General features: G+C 46.7%; 1 protein-coding gene across 1 annotated transcript; it reads right to left on the bottom strand.

Annotated features, from left to right (window-relative positions):
- Nucleotides 1-498: 498 nt before the first annotated feature.
- Nucleotides 499-11,533, bottom strand: Star (steroidogenic acute regulatory protein). Its single transcript, XM_021627610.2, has 7 exons — nucleotides 7,343-11,533; nucleotides 6,274-6,384; nucleotides 5,914-6,041; nucleotides 4,540-4,698; nucleotides 4,223-4,407; nucleotides 3,710-3,803; nucleotides 499-2,988 (listed from the first exon to the last, which is right to left on the bottom strand). The coding sequence occupies exons 1-7, from the start codon at nucleotides 7,404-7,406 to the stop codon at nucleotides 2,875-2,877; spliced, it is 855 nt and encodes a 284-aa protein (XP_021483285.2). The 5' UTR covers nucleotides 7,407-11,533; the 3' UTR covers nucleotides 499-2,874.
- Nucleotides 11,534-13,329: the final 1,796 nt, after the last annotated feature.

Genomic DNA, 13,329 nt, shown 5'->3' with positions numbered 1-13,329 from the left:
TCTGTAGCCTGGCTGGCTATGTAAACCAGGCTGGTCTCAAACTGCCAGAAACCTGCCTTCCTTTGCTTCCTTTGGGGGTGTCAGTCATCTTCTAGACACCTACTGGTGTCTAGACTGGTCTGAGAAAGACAAGCCAGCTTACAGAGTGAGGTCATCAACATTTGAAGGACTCCAAAGAAAACAGTGATGTTATTAGGAGAAACTAGACGTAAAGTGTTAGCACAAGTCTCCTGTCCTACCTAAGTTTAAAACTAGATGTTTGTGTATTTGTTTCAAACATTGGAGGTTATCAAAGTGATGCTTTACTGGACAATATTTAGTGTTTGAAAGAAAAGCCCAGGTGCTGGTGGGTCCCACCATTAATTCCAGCACTCAAGAGAGGCTGAGCTAGGATAAAGAACAAAATTGAAGAATGAAACAACAAAAATGTGTGTGCAGTTTTGAACTTGGATGTGTTAATAAGGCTCATTTGAAAGATTCAAAAAAGAACTACCCATATAGAGGCACCTACTGGTACCTAGGTTACCATTGACAACTAGTTTTATTGAAATGTAAAATTAAACAAATGCATAATACATCCCAAACAGCACAAAGATACACTTAACAGGGTGAGAAGGAGCAAATGACAGTCCAGTTACAGCCACGGTGCTTCCTGAAGGCCCTTTTACCAGTACCCTCCTTGCTCTACTGAATTTTTCAGCAAATGGCTGCTTTCTCTTAGCTAATCCTGGTGATGGTTCTATCAGAAAAGCTCTACAGTGCCCTTCCTCACCCTGAAGCTCCAGGATGAGCGATACTCTTAACTGTGGCAAAGTAGACTGAAAAGCAATCAGAATGAATTGTAATAAATATCAGTTGTTAAGACTTCAATAAATATCAGTGTTCCCACCCTGTTCTATTCATAAATAAGCTGGAATTCTTTGCAAATGATAGGAATTAACCACACTACTACCATAAAGGACAGAAAAGTGGGTCAGCAACTTGGCATTTGCAGATACAGGTGCTTGCTGCCTACCCTGACATCCCGGGGGTGGGGGTGTACGCTCCTGCAGTTGCCCTCTGACCTCCATGTGTATGCAGTAACTGTGTCATCCTTAACATTCACCAAAGGAACCCAATATATTCCAGCACATACAGATGAGAGTGCAAACAAGTGGCAATCAGGACAGTTCTGTGGAGTCAGTTTTCAGTTCCCTCCTCCCTTCTGGAGTCACCAGTCTTGGTGGCAGGCACTTTAGATACTGACACTGAGTCATTTTGCTGATCCCAACTTAAATTAGTTTTATTTTTTGTTTTGTTTTCGAAACAGGGTTTCTCTGTTTAGCAGCCCTGGCTGTCCTGGACTCACTTTGTAGACTAGGCTAGCCTTGAACTCACATAGATCCCCCTGCCTCTGCTTTCTGCTGGGATTAAAGGCTTGCGCTACCATGCCCAGCTCTCAACTTACATCTTTAAAGTATAACATCTCCAAATCCTGGAACAGGAATTACTCTATTGCCTTCTAGGTATTTTTTCTTCCCAAATGGTAATATTTTAACCTTTTCAAACAAGGAAATTGCTAGCTCTGAGCCAAGCTGACATCTAATCTGTTTATTACTAACTAAGCTCATAAACAATAGACATAGTCACTATCTTTACATTATTAATATTTCTTATTTGGTATAATCTTTTTAATTAGGCAGATAAAAATCCTGTTATAATCTTCCTCTCCCAAAGCTATTAATCTTAACTGTCAACTCTAGAGAGTTCTGTATTTGTTGTGAGATGGTCTCACTGTGGTCCAAACTAGCCTTGAATTTAGGGTAGTTCCCTGTGTCGTCATTTAGAGGGTTGAGATTACAGCCACCATGCCTGACTAGTACTTTGTTTTTAATGTTTATGGGTATTCAGCCTACATGTTTGTATGTCTGTGCATCATGTACATGTCTGGTGCCCACAGAGGCCAGAAGAGGGCATCAGATTCTCTAGGACTGGAATTGCAATTATGAGCTGCCATTGTGGGTGCTGGGAATTGAACCTGGATCCCCTAGAAGAACAACCAGTGCTCCCAACTGTTCTTGTATTTTTGAGGCAGGGTCTCACTCTGTAGCCCTGGCTATCCTTGCATGTAGGCCAGGCTGGCCTCAGTATTAGAGATCCACCTGCCTCTGCCTCTGCCTCTGACGTGCTGGGATTAAAGGCATGTGCCACCACACTGGCTTTTGGCTGGAGCTCCACAAACTAGGTAACTTAAACCAACAGTCTTGGCCCAGAACTCTAATGAAGCTATGATTCCCAGCAGATTTCCTTAGAGTGGGACAGATATGTACAGGCAGGATTGTGCACACATGGTTTTTATTGTGATGGGATAAGTAGGGAGGCCACAGCACAATGACTACTCCATTTCTCCGTAGAGAAAAGTTAGGATGTATACTCTGAAAGCTCCCTTTTGTGGGTAGTTTCAAGTTCTGGCCTTTTTCAGAGGAGCAGAAGGCCACAGAATTCCCTAGGTAAGCCCTTGCTTTTTGGTGCACACATTGCCTTCAGGCATTTTGAGCTTGTAAAACAACGGTTCCTGATCCTGAGCACTACCTTATCACATAAGCTGCTGGCATTTTTAGGGTTTTAGATGAGCATGTATAGGCCTATAAAAGGATTTAAGATTCCTTTCCCTTAGCCTTCACTTCACAGCTCAGTGGGAGACGCTAGAGGTCTTTTATTCTAAGCCTCATTTCTATTTTCCCATTCCCTCATTTTCTACTTTTTACCAGTCAGTCTTAGAGTTTTATGACTACTAATCTTCCCATTGTCATCAACTGAAGATTTTAAACAGACTTGCAAGCTTCCTGCTGGAGTGTGCGGGTGGCAAGCAGGTTGATGTAGTGGGCACAGTCCTTAACACCGGGCCTCAGAGGCAGAGCTGGACTCCAGGCGCTTGCGCAGGTGGTTGGCAAACTCCATCTGGGTCTGTGATAAGACCTGGTTGATGATGGTCTTCGGTAGCCACCCCTGGAGTAGAGACGAGAGCACTGAGATCCCATGCACACTTCTCCGGTGCCCTCCCGGGCAGCGGTGACTCAGGCTTCCTGGTTAGAGGGTGCACTTTTTGCTGCCCTATTGTCAGAGACAGGATTCCCGGCTGTGGGACCCTGAGACATCACTAACCTTTCTCATCACCTCTGTCCCGGCCTAGGAGCACCTCTTTCTACATGGTCATGATTATACATAAAATTGATAATTCTAAAAATAAAACGTAACTCGGGCTATCTTGGAATCAAACATGATCTTCCTCCTGCCCCTAAATATTGAGGTTTCAGACACTACACACAGCTTTTTAGATGAGGTGAGGAAACCTTTGCAGGCTTCCACAGTGGTCTCTAGCAAGCCATATTTATTTAAGGCTATCAGCATTATCAGAATGCAAGAGGAAGGCTGATAAGATGGCTTAGTAGGTCAAAGTAAGTATATGCCTCACAGGCCTAGCAGTCTGATAAAATTCCTGGAATCCACGTAAAGGAGGAAGAGCCCCAGGTCAACAGTGTCCTCTGATTTTCCAGATTGCTGTAACGTGAGTACCTAAATTCACACACACACACACACACACACACACACACACACACACCATGCGCTCACAATTTAACGTGTTTTAAAAGGAAAAAAAATGCAAGAGTATTCTCTATGTTGGGAGATAGGAGCATTTTTGTCACTACTCTATTCCCAGGCCTCTCACCTTGAGGTCAATACTGAGCAGCCAAGTGAACTTAGTCTTTGAAGGACTTCCAGCCACTGGATGAAGCACCATGCAGGTGGGACCGTGCTCAGCTCTGGCAAAAGAACAGCAGCCAAGGCAAGAAGACAAATGAGAATTCTTACACTGATTACTTAACAGTAGCCACATTTCTAGAGTCCCTTATATTTTAAATTTCATCAGGAAGTCCTTCGCCAAAGTACTATTTACAGTTGGCATGGCTACCAGCTCATCAGAACCTGCTGGTTGTAGCTGGAGGCCTCCTGCTGCACGTTCCCCTCCCCCACTGTTAGAACCCAAAGACGCCTGCTACTTGCTTGGAAAATTATTAGGGTTCTTAGAAGGTCCTCAGCGGGTCAGAAAAAACCAACTGGGTTTTGAAGTGGGGCCACTTTGGCCCTTTCTTGTTAAAGTCAAGAGTGGGACTAAGGATCGGTTTCTTGGAAGTGGGGATCCCAGAAGACACTGCAGTTTGGAGACTGCTGCCAGGTTTACCTGATAACACCGCTTTGCTCGGGCATCTCCCCAAAGTGTGTGGCCATGCCTGCCAACACACAGGTGGAGCCTCTGCGCTTGGTACAGCGCACGCTCACAAAGTCACGGGGCCCCACCAGGTTTCCTGCTGCTTCTGCAGCCAGCTCATGGGTGATGAGCGTGTCTTTTCCGATCTTCTGCAGGACCTAACACAAGAGAGTGGGAATCAGGACTCCGCCAGTGGTAGGCTAAGCACCCACAGGTCGTTCGGGATCCCTTTGCCTGCCTGTTAGACTGCACTCCGTGGGCCCCTCCCCCCACACCGGGGCTTTCCCCACCTTGATCTCCTTGACATTTGGGTTCCACTCTCCCATGGCCTCCATGCGGTCCACAAGTTCTTCATACAGCCTGTCCATGGGCTGGTCTATCACCACCTCCAGCCGAAACACCTTGCCCACATCTGGGACTACCTTACTGAGCACTTCGTCCCCGTTCTCCTGCAGAGGGACAGGAGAGGGCCACGTGGTTAACTTTGGAGCAGATTATCCCTAGCCTACTCAGACAATGCTAGGTAAGTCTGCGCTGAGCGGTGGGACTGGATCTACCTGATGAGGACCCAGTGGTAAGCATGGCCGCCACAAGCCTCGTATATTGACTCAAGACTGGAAGAGGTAACTTGCCTTTTGTCTTGGTAGTGAATGTTGGTAGTATGGGCAGATCCAAAGGAAATGACCCATCGTTCAAAGCTCAAAAGTCTGGCAGACCTGGGAGTGTAAAATGTCCAGCCTACGGGCCAGTTAATTATATAGAGAGGATGTAGGGGGATTTGGTTGGTACGACATGAGCCATTTCACTTCGGAAGAACCTGTTGCCAGGAAGTTTCAGTGATTTGCCCAAGGGCCCTTCACAAAGAGCAGTGCTGAGCCTGCATCCCTGATTAGTCTATTGGATTCTATTAGTCTGTTTCCATTACTGTAAGAACTTGAACAACAAGATGTTTCATCTGAACGTTGGGGGATGGATAGTGTGTAAACGTTTGCTGAAGATATGGCCACCAAAGCAGATCTAATAAAAGAGCTGCTTGGTTTTAACATGAGTCTTGTGACTGGCTCCCAGTAAGTATACAGCATTGAGAACAGGGCCGTAGACAATACTGGGTCATTGTTGTGTGCTCCAGCTCCGGTAGGATGGGGCCTACATTACCCACTGCGAGCTCACCTACATAGTAGGCTGAACAATACAGAGTGCATTCCAGTATGGTAGGAGGGTAATACAGGGTGAGATCTGTCCCCTCCTGCCTGTGGAGTCTCCATAGCACACGGTTTCTCTTGGATGAGTGTACTGCATTCAGAGGAATAGTGTCTTATGGAGATACTGTAATCAGGTCTTATGGAGAGAGCCGTGTCTGAGAATATAGTCCTTGTTTGTTTTGAGAAAGGATCTCACGATGCAACCCTGGCTAGGCTGGAACTCGCTACAGAGACCAGGCTAACCTCAAATTCCCAAAGATCTGCCTGCCTGTGCCTCTGAGTGCTGGGATTAAAGGCGTGTGCCACCACCGCTCGGCCTCGAGGATATATTCTTAGGAGAGTTCTGAGTAAAACTGCTTAGCTGGCGATCAGTCATGAGTGAGGTAAAAGCCCCAGCGGGCCCTGAGTACTGGCAATGGGACAATAAGCAACTGCAGGTTTCTCACAGCCACCTTTACCTACCTGCTGGCTTTCCTTCTTCCAGCCTTCCTGGTCGCTGAGGATGCCCAAGGCCTTCTGCATAGCCGCCTCTCCCTGCTGGATATAGGACAGCTCCTGGTCACTGTAGAGTGTCGCTTCCAGCTGAGAACCTGTAGCCAAGGAAAGAAAAAAACCTCTGTCCAGTGTCCTAGCCAATCCCCAGCTCTTGCCCCTTTGCCCTCTGAACATGTTCAGTCCTCAGCAGAGACAAGATCAAAGCCATAAGGTCCTGTCTGCAGGTAGACAGGGAAGCTAGGGAACCACAGACAGGGAACAGAAACCATGAACATTTGCACCCTAAGACCCAGTCACTGGCAGAAGCCCAGAAGCCCCAACATTTACCAAGCAGAGAGCTCCGACGCTGAACCTGACTGATCCATCCAGTACTGGGGTTCCCTAGTGCTCTCCGGTTCAGCTCTTGGCCAATGGCCAGGACAGCTTGGTGCCTCAGTCCTGCAGGTAGGGAAGGAAACTTTTGTCAAGGAGCTAGAACATTCCCAAGAGAGGGGCCATCCAGTCCACTCATCCCGTAGGAGCAAACTGGCTCAGGAACATCATTCCAGCAGGGACCCAGACTACAGCCATGTCTCTAACGGCAGATTCGACGCTAAGCTTCCTCCAGCACTTTCAGGGTCTAACAGTCTCTTCTGCATCTTGGGAAATAGGTGTGGGCTGGTGAAACCGGGCCCTACCTGGACACCTTTTACCTGGTCCATTAACTAGAAGAAAAGGCTGCTCAGTAAGTCACTGGATATGGAGTAGAAAACGTTCTGTCTCCTGAGTGTTACCCCACTGCCAAGATCTGCTTCTTGGCTATACAGTGACAAGAGCACCCCCAACCCTTTGCCACAGCCTTCTTCTTTTTCTTCTTTATTTTTATTTTTTTGAGACAGGGTAGCCTTGGCTTTGTAGACCAGGCTGGCCTCGAACCCAGAGATCCACCTGCCTCCTCTAGTGCTGGGATTAAAGGGTGTGCCATCACGCCCAGCTTTGCTTTTTGTTTCTGCAGGCCAATTCTCCTGTCTTTTTCTCCTGCTCTTCTTCCCAGACAGTGCCTTGGGCTTGCCAATTCTTGGGCTTAGAGTCAAGGCTGGCTTCTACATTTCTCTACTCCTGTAGCAAAGACTCACCTCAGAACCTTGGTACAGACTCAGTCTAATCCAGAAGGAAGGCAGCATCAGTACTAGCTCCAGAGCAACTAGGGGCCTACAGAACTTACAGAATTTGGGTGGGGTGTAGCATCTTAGTATCCAGCCCAATTTCTCAGGTGAAAAGCTGAGGTTCAGAGAGGAAAAGATTCACCCAGTCATGAGGCACAACTGGGTGGCAGCCTAGGTAGTCTGTTCCTCACCCAAGCTCTGTCCCACAAAACCATACCACAAAGGGGCGTGAGGGCTTGCCTCAGACTCACCTTTCATGTTCCGCATATGTCTGTAGGAGCTCCCAGCACACAGCTTAAAAGTGGCTAGTAGCATGCTGTCTCCAAGATGTGGCAGTACTGCCGCCGCCGCTGTACTCAGGGATTTGCTCTTCCTGAGCCTTCAAGGTCCCGAGGCCAGCAGCTATGGCTCGGATCAAGCACTCTGCCTTAAATGCTTCCAGCGGAAGGCTGTGCATCATCGCTTGAGATAAAAAAGCCATCAGTCACCGTGCTGAGGGTCAAGGATGAAGAGATTGCCTCACATTGCAGTGCTGGCCAAAGTGGGAGGAGGCAGACTGTGTGGAACGGAGTAGAAAGGGCCAGAACCAGCAGGTCGGAGGAAAGTGGTGGCCACTGAAATGGGGTCGTTTGACAGAGGGCATATAGCTCCCCAAAAGTCTTAAATGTAGACTTTAAGCCTCGGCCTCAAGTTTCAGATTTAGCATTCACTTAAATGTTCAGTAATTGGGCTGAATCACCACTATACAGAAACACCGGCCAAGAGAGTAAGCCAGGGTGAAAGAACCAAAGAAGAGTAAGTTCTCGCAACAAGACCAGAGCTAGGCATGGTGGCACACACCTTTAATCTCAACACTCCCAGGCAGAGGCAAGTGGACCTCTTGTGAGTTCAAGGCCAGCCTGATCTACATAGTGAGTTCCAAGACAGCCAGTGCTACATAAAAATGCCCTATCTCAAAAAGAAAAGAAAAGAAAAGAAAAGAAAAGAAAAGAAAAGAAAAGAAAAAGAAAAAAGCTGCAAGACCATTAGCCTGGATGGTGACAATAACCAGCTCAAGGACAAAAAGGATGTCAGTGTCAGGACTAGGGCAGTCCTCTGGCTGGCCTTGGCTCCTCCACATGGAATGTGGCCTCCTCATCTCCCTGTGTGTTCAATTGTTCATTTATTTGCTCACCCATTGATACCACCTTTGGCAAAGCCCTGTTCTAAGTTCTCATTTTAGAGGACTTTCTGGATATGAGAGGGCCCATCCCGTATCAGAGAGAAAGAGAGAGAGAAAGAGAGAGAGAGAGAGAGAGAGAGAGAGAGAGAGAGAAAAGAGAGAGATTAACTTGGGCCTAGGATACACCCTGCTCCTTCCTCACCCTTTCCTCATCCAGCCCAGGCTGGGCTAGCTCTGCTCCAGGACTTGACCTGTGCAGAAAGGTGGGAAAGATCAATTACTTGGTTATTCACTCCCATTAGTATGCAATCCTGTGGTACTGGGCAAAGATCTATGAATCTTTTGAATTGCCTCTGTTGGTCCCAGACATGCCAGCACTGCTCTGCTAAGCTCTCTTCCTTTCAAACTATCCCAGAGGCTGCTTTTAAGCCAAAATGCTAAGAACGTTGTCAATAAGGTCTCAAGATTTGCCCTGCTCCAGACCTTGTCCTGGACCTGCCACCAGCATTTGACTTTCGTATCGTGTCACTACTGTCTTGAAATAGGACAAGACCAAAACCCCTCGAGGTAATTAGATATATGAAACCATACACGTCAGCTGAGTCCTACAGCCTTCATTCCTGTTCTGGTGAAGGTATGCAAGAGGTCTTAAAAGAGCTACTGCCTTGAGGCACTGAAGGCCCCAAGGTCTAGTCCCTAATGTCCACCTTAACCACTCTTCTGCTGTGCTCATTTTTGTCCATCCCAGCTTTCTAGTAGCTTATCCCCCTGGTTCACACCCTCCCAATCAGTGCCCACTGGAGAGGTGTAACCCACTTTTTGGTTCACATCTCTTGTGGGATTGTTTTACAAGAGGGTCTAACCTGGGTTGTCCTCAGACTTGCTGTGTAGCTGAACCTTGAAATCCTGATTCTCCTGCCTATAGACATGCTCTGCCACACCCAGCTTCTTCTTTGGGATTACTTCTCACAGGTACTGTTTTCCCCTCAAAGCATTGTTGGCTCCAGCACCCAGTTCCTATGGGGACAGAGTGTTTTCTTCTTCCTGTTGAGGCACTCTTAGGGAAGCAGCCAGGGACACATGGACATCTTTGGCTCAGACTTGCCCATAGGTGTTACTTCTAGCTTGTGCCTAGGCAGAGGGTGTGCTGCCAGGCTGGCTGGCTTAGCTCCTCCCTACCCATTGCTTCAGACACGTGCAGCCTCAGATACACGTGGGCCTTCCTTCAGGGAAGGTGGTAGGGAGTAGAGAGGGGGTTGTGTGGTACGGGCCATACAGATAATGTTCAAGGTCCTGCTGTTGCCATTCTGTGGAGAATTATGGCATTCAGAGGAAGGAGGGGATAGCGAGGGCACCCTGGAACACTGAGGCATACAGCTGTTGCTGATGTCAGAGAGCCATTGACTCAGGGAGGGGGTGTTGGATGACCTCCCCAAGTGCCAAGGCTTGCTTTCTCTTTTTATCCTTTCCAGGCTAAGTGACCACTTAACTCTTGATGTTCCTCTGAGCAAAAAGGTCAAGAAAGGTCCGGGAATGTCCTGATTATGGGCATCTAAATCTGGCTTTCCCTTCTGATTAGAGCCTATGCGGAAGGAGACAGGATGGACAGAGCAGGTGGGGAGGCGGGGCAAGGCTTTGGAAGAGAAAAGGCAACTCCATTTATTACCTACTCAACCAGACTATACTGAATGTCCACTACGTCACTCTATAGTTATGACCTTGTGGGATGACCATGTGACTCCCAGGGACTCAAGGGGGAGCGAGTAAGGAGTGTCACAGAACTACTCCAGCCTCTGCCTCGCTGGGTGCTGAAATTAAAGGTGTGGGTTATCCAGCTCAGCACTTCCACTTCTCCCTCCATCCCTGCCCCTTGAGTTCTTGGATTAAAGGCGTGTGCCACGCCACCATGCCTGACTTTTGATTTTTTGAAAGCTATTCCTTTTTTCAGTTTTTACTCTATTTGCTCTCAGTGTGTATCTATATACCACTTTTGTGCCTGGTGCTCACGGAGGACCAAACAGTGCACCAGGTCCCTGAGAATTGGAATTTAGAACTGTGAACTGCCATATGGGTGCAGGGAACCAAACTCCAGCCCTCTAGAAAAGCAGCTAGTGCTCTTGGCTGCTGAGCCTGAGCCATCTCTCCTGCCTCTCTTTAAAAGAAAGCTGGGGCTGTCTCGGCCACCATCAGAGAGCAACAAGCATGGCACTAAAAAGGCTGTGGGCCTCAACAAAGGCCACAAGGTGATAATGAAAGTCAGCAAGCTAAGGCCAGCACCATGGGTATCTGACCAAGCACACCAAGTTGTTGTGAGACATGATCAAGGAAGTGTGTGGCTTCATGCCCTACTGCTGCTCAAGCACATGGGTGCTCAAGTTCATCAAGAAGAGTATGGGCATGGTATATACTCACTTTATAAGTGGATATTAGACATATAATATACGATAAACATACCATAATCTATACATCTAAAGAAGCTAAGCAATCAGGAGGACCCTAGGTAAGATGATCAACCCTCATTCAGAAAGGCAAATGGGACATCAGAAGAGGAAGAAAACAAGGAACAGGACAAAAGCCACCACAGATGACCTCTGAAAGACTCTACCAAGCAGGGTATTAAAGCAGATGCTGAGGCTCAGCCAAACTTAGGGCAGAATGCAGGGAATCTTATGAAAGAAGGGGGAGATAGAAAGACATGGAGGGGACAGAAGCTCCACAAGTAGAGCAACAGAACCAAAAAATATGGGTCTAGGAGTCTTTCCTGAGACTGATACTCCAACCAAGGACAATGCATGGAGATAACCTAGAACCCCTGCACAGATGTAGCCATGGCAGCTCAGTGTCCAAGTGGGTTCCCTAGTAAGGGGAAATGGGACTGTCTCTGACATGAACTCAATGGCTGGCTTTGATCACCTCCTCTTGGGAGAGTGCTGCTGTACCAGTCCACAGAGGAAGACACCGCAGTCCAGTTCTCGGGAAGGCCACTGGAAGAACAGGCATAAGGCGACTGAAGCAGCTTACCTCACTCTGACCCAGGCTTCTCTGAGGTGTCTTCTCAGATACACAAATTCTTTACACATGAGATCTGTGGCCTCCAGCTAAGGCAGTCCTAGGGCTTGGACTCATGTTACAGATCTCTGTGTACTTTACTAGCTCCTGACTGCTCAGTGCCCTAGCTGCCCTCAGGACCTTTTGCTATGCTACCAGTCCCTGAAGTGTCTCAGTCAACCTGAACTCACATCCATATTTTCACACATCTGTCTTCTATCAATCGAGCCACTCATCCATCTCTCCTTCAATAGCTTTACAGTGAAACTTAGTATTTCAGGCATCATTGAGATGTTGATGCTACATGATCAAGCAGACAGAACATCCCTTAGTTTGGTTGAGAAAGGGTCTATGTATCCCAGGTCGTCCTGGAACTGATGGACTAGGTTGGCCCCCAAATCAGAGGCCCTGTCTCTGCTTCCCAAATGCTGGGATTAAAGGTGTGGACTATCACATATGGCTATTTATTTCAAAGCCAGGGACTCATGTAGCCTCCAACTCAGTGTAGCAAAAGTTGGCCTTAAATTCCCAAGCTTCCTGCCTCTCATGTACTAGGATCATAGACATGTACCTAAACACTCAGCAATCCCAGCTCTAAGCATTTCTTTTGAGGACCGACAGTAAACAATGACAACTTTTGTCAGCTGTTGGTGGTGAGACAAAGCTAGAAGGGAAATAGGTGAGGATAGGATTTTTTTGAGGGCTTTCTCCCCCTATTCCAAGGCTGGGACTAGAACCCAGGACCTTGTGCATGATAAGTGAGCTTTCCAGCACTGAGCAACCTTTCCAGTCCTAGATATGGTATTCTGAAGTGATAAGGATGCTGAAACTTGAGCAAAGACCTAAAGGTGGACAGAAAAGCATTCCTGCAGTGGGAAGATTTTGTAAGCTTATACGGCAAAGGTAACCTTCAGTGGCTAAAATTAAAGACAGGACAATGAACATGTATTCTGCCATTTCCTACTTAAAACCAGTCCATGTTTTGGACATTTAAAACCAGACCATGTTTTTCAAGTGTTTTGAGTCACTCTCAGAAACATGTGCTTTATATTACCAGTATCAACATAAATACATGTAAATTTTACACTCAATCTAACTTATTATATATGATGTACTCATTTGTTGTAGCTTAATAAGCAAAGAGTATGAAAACAAAACTGAAGGGCCTAAGAAGACATAAAAAAAAAAAAGTCTGAAGCAGATACCCTTAGTTATTTCAGTGTGAAGATGGCTCCAGGCAGCGCTTTGAGGAGTCTCATTTCTCCCACTCTGAAAGCAAGTGCCCAGTTGGTAGCATAAAAAAGCTCATACTTTCAGTATAAACTGCAATTGTTCCTGCAGTAAAATAGAAGCATATCCACAATGGCCAGTGGCCAGAGCACCAGATTTCAGTACGCAAGCAGGGAGGGGCAGCTGAAGACCCAGGCTGAGAAGTCTGGAAATAAGAGGAAGCAGTCCAGACACATCACACATGACTAAACCTTGCAAGAACATAGATTCAACAGGCAAGAATGTTCCTTCCCTTTTTTAACTGATGTCTGTTATTACGTTAGACTCCTCTGACTGATGCTGAGATAACTAAGTGACCTACAGCTCTTGAAGGTGCTGAAAAAGCAGGGTTAAATTGAACAGCATTCTGCTGTCACTGAACTATGTGCCAGTGCACTTAGGAATGTGGTATGAGAGCCTTGCACATTCTAGGCAAACATTCCACTTCTTTCTAAGCTACATCCTCAATCCAAGGATAAGAATTTCTTCGAAGAGTATCTACTGTAAAACCAACCCAATCACAATGAGTTCACATGCCAAATGGCTTATAGGGCAGATGTTTTAAACACCTGAAAACACAATCTAAGTATATTTCATACTACAGTATAAAATAATCTACGAACATCTTATGAGCTATGCAATTATTCTTCCCAACAATCAAGGCAACAAAGTAGTATCACTATGAATCAAGTCATTATTAAACACCATTTGTGAGTTTTCTTATTTTTTGGGGGGGGGATAAGCAAAAAAAAAAAAGAA

The sequence above is a fragment of the Meriones unguiculatus genome, chromosome 4 (assembly GCF_030254825.1).
Source record: "Meriones unguiculatus strain TT.TT164.6M chromosome 4, Bangor_MerUng_6.1, whole genome shotgun sequence".
Lineage (NCBI taxonomy): Eukaryota > Metazoa > Chordata > Mammalia > Rodentia > Muridae > Meriones > Meriones unguiculatus.
Note: the sequence above shows the minus strand (reverse complement) of the source record. Positions and strands in the feature narration are given on the sequence as shown.

What these genes read in the sequence shown, in the direction of transcription:
- Star (XM_021627610.2), bottom strand. Translation starts at nt 7,406, where the DNA reads ATGCTACTAGCCACTTTTAAGCTGTGTGCTGGGAGCTCCTACAGACAT. An exon ending in GCGTCGGAGCTCTCTGCTTG is followed by an intron (nt 6,042 to 6,273) that starts GTAAATGTTGGG and finishes CCTTGGCTACAG; the next exon opens with GTTCTCAGCTGGAAGCGACA. An exon ending in CAAATGTCAAGGAGATCAAG is followed by an intron (nt 4,408 to 4,539) that starts GTGGGGAAAGCC and finishes CTCTTGTGTTAG; the next exon opens with GTCCTGCAGAAGATCGGAAA.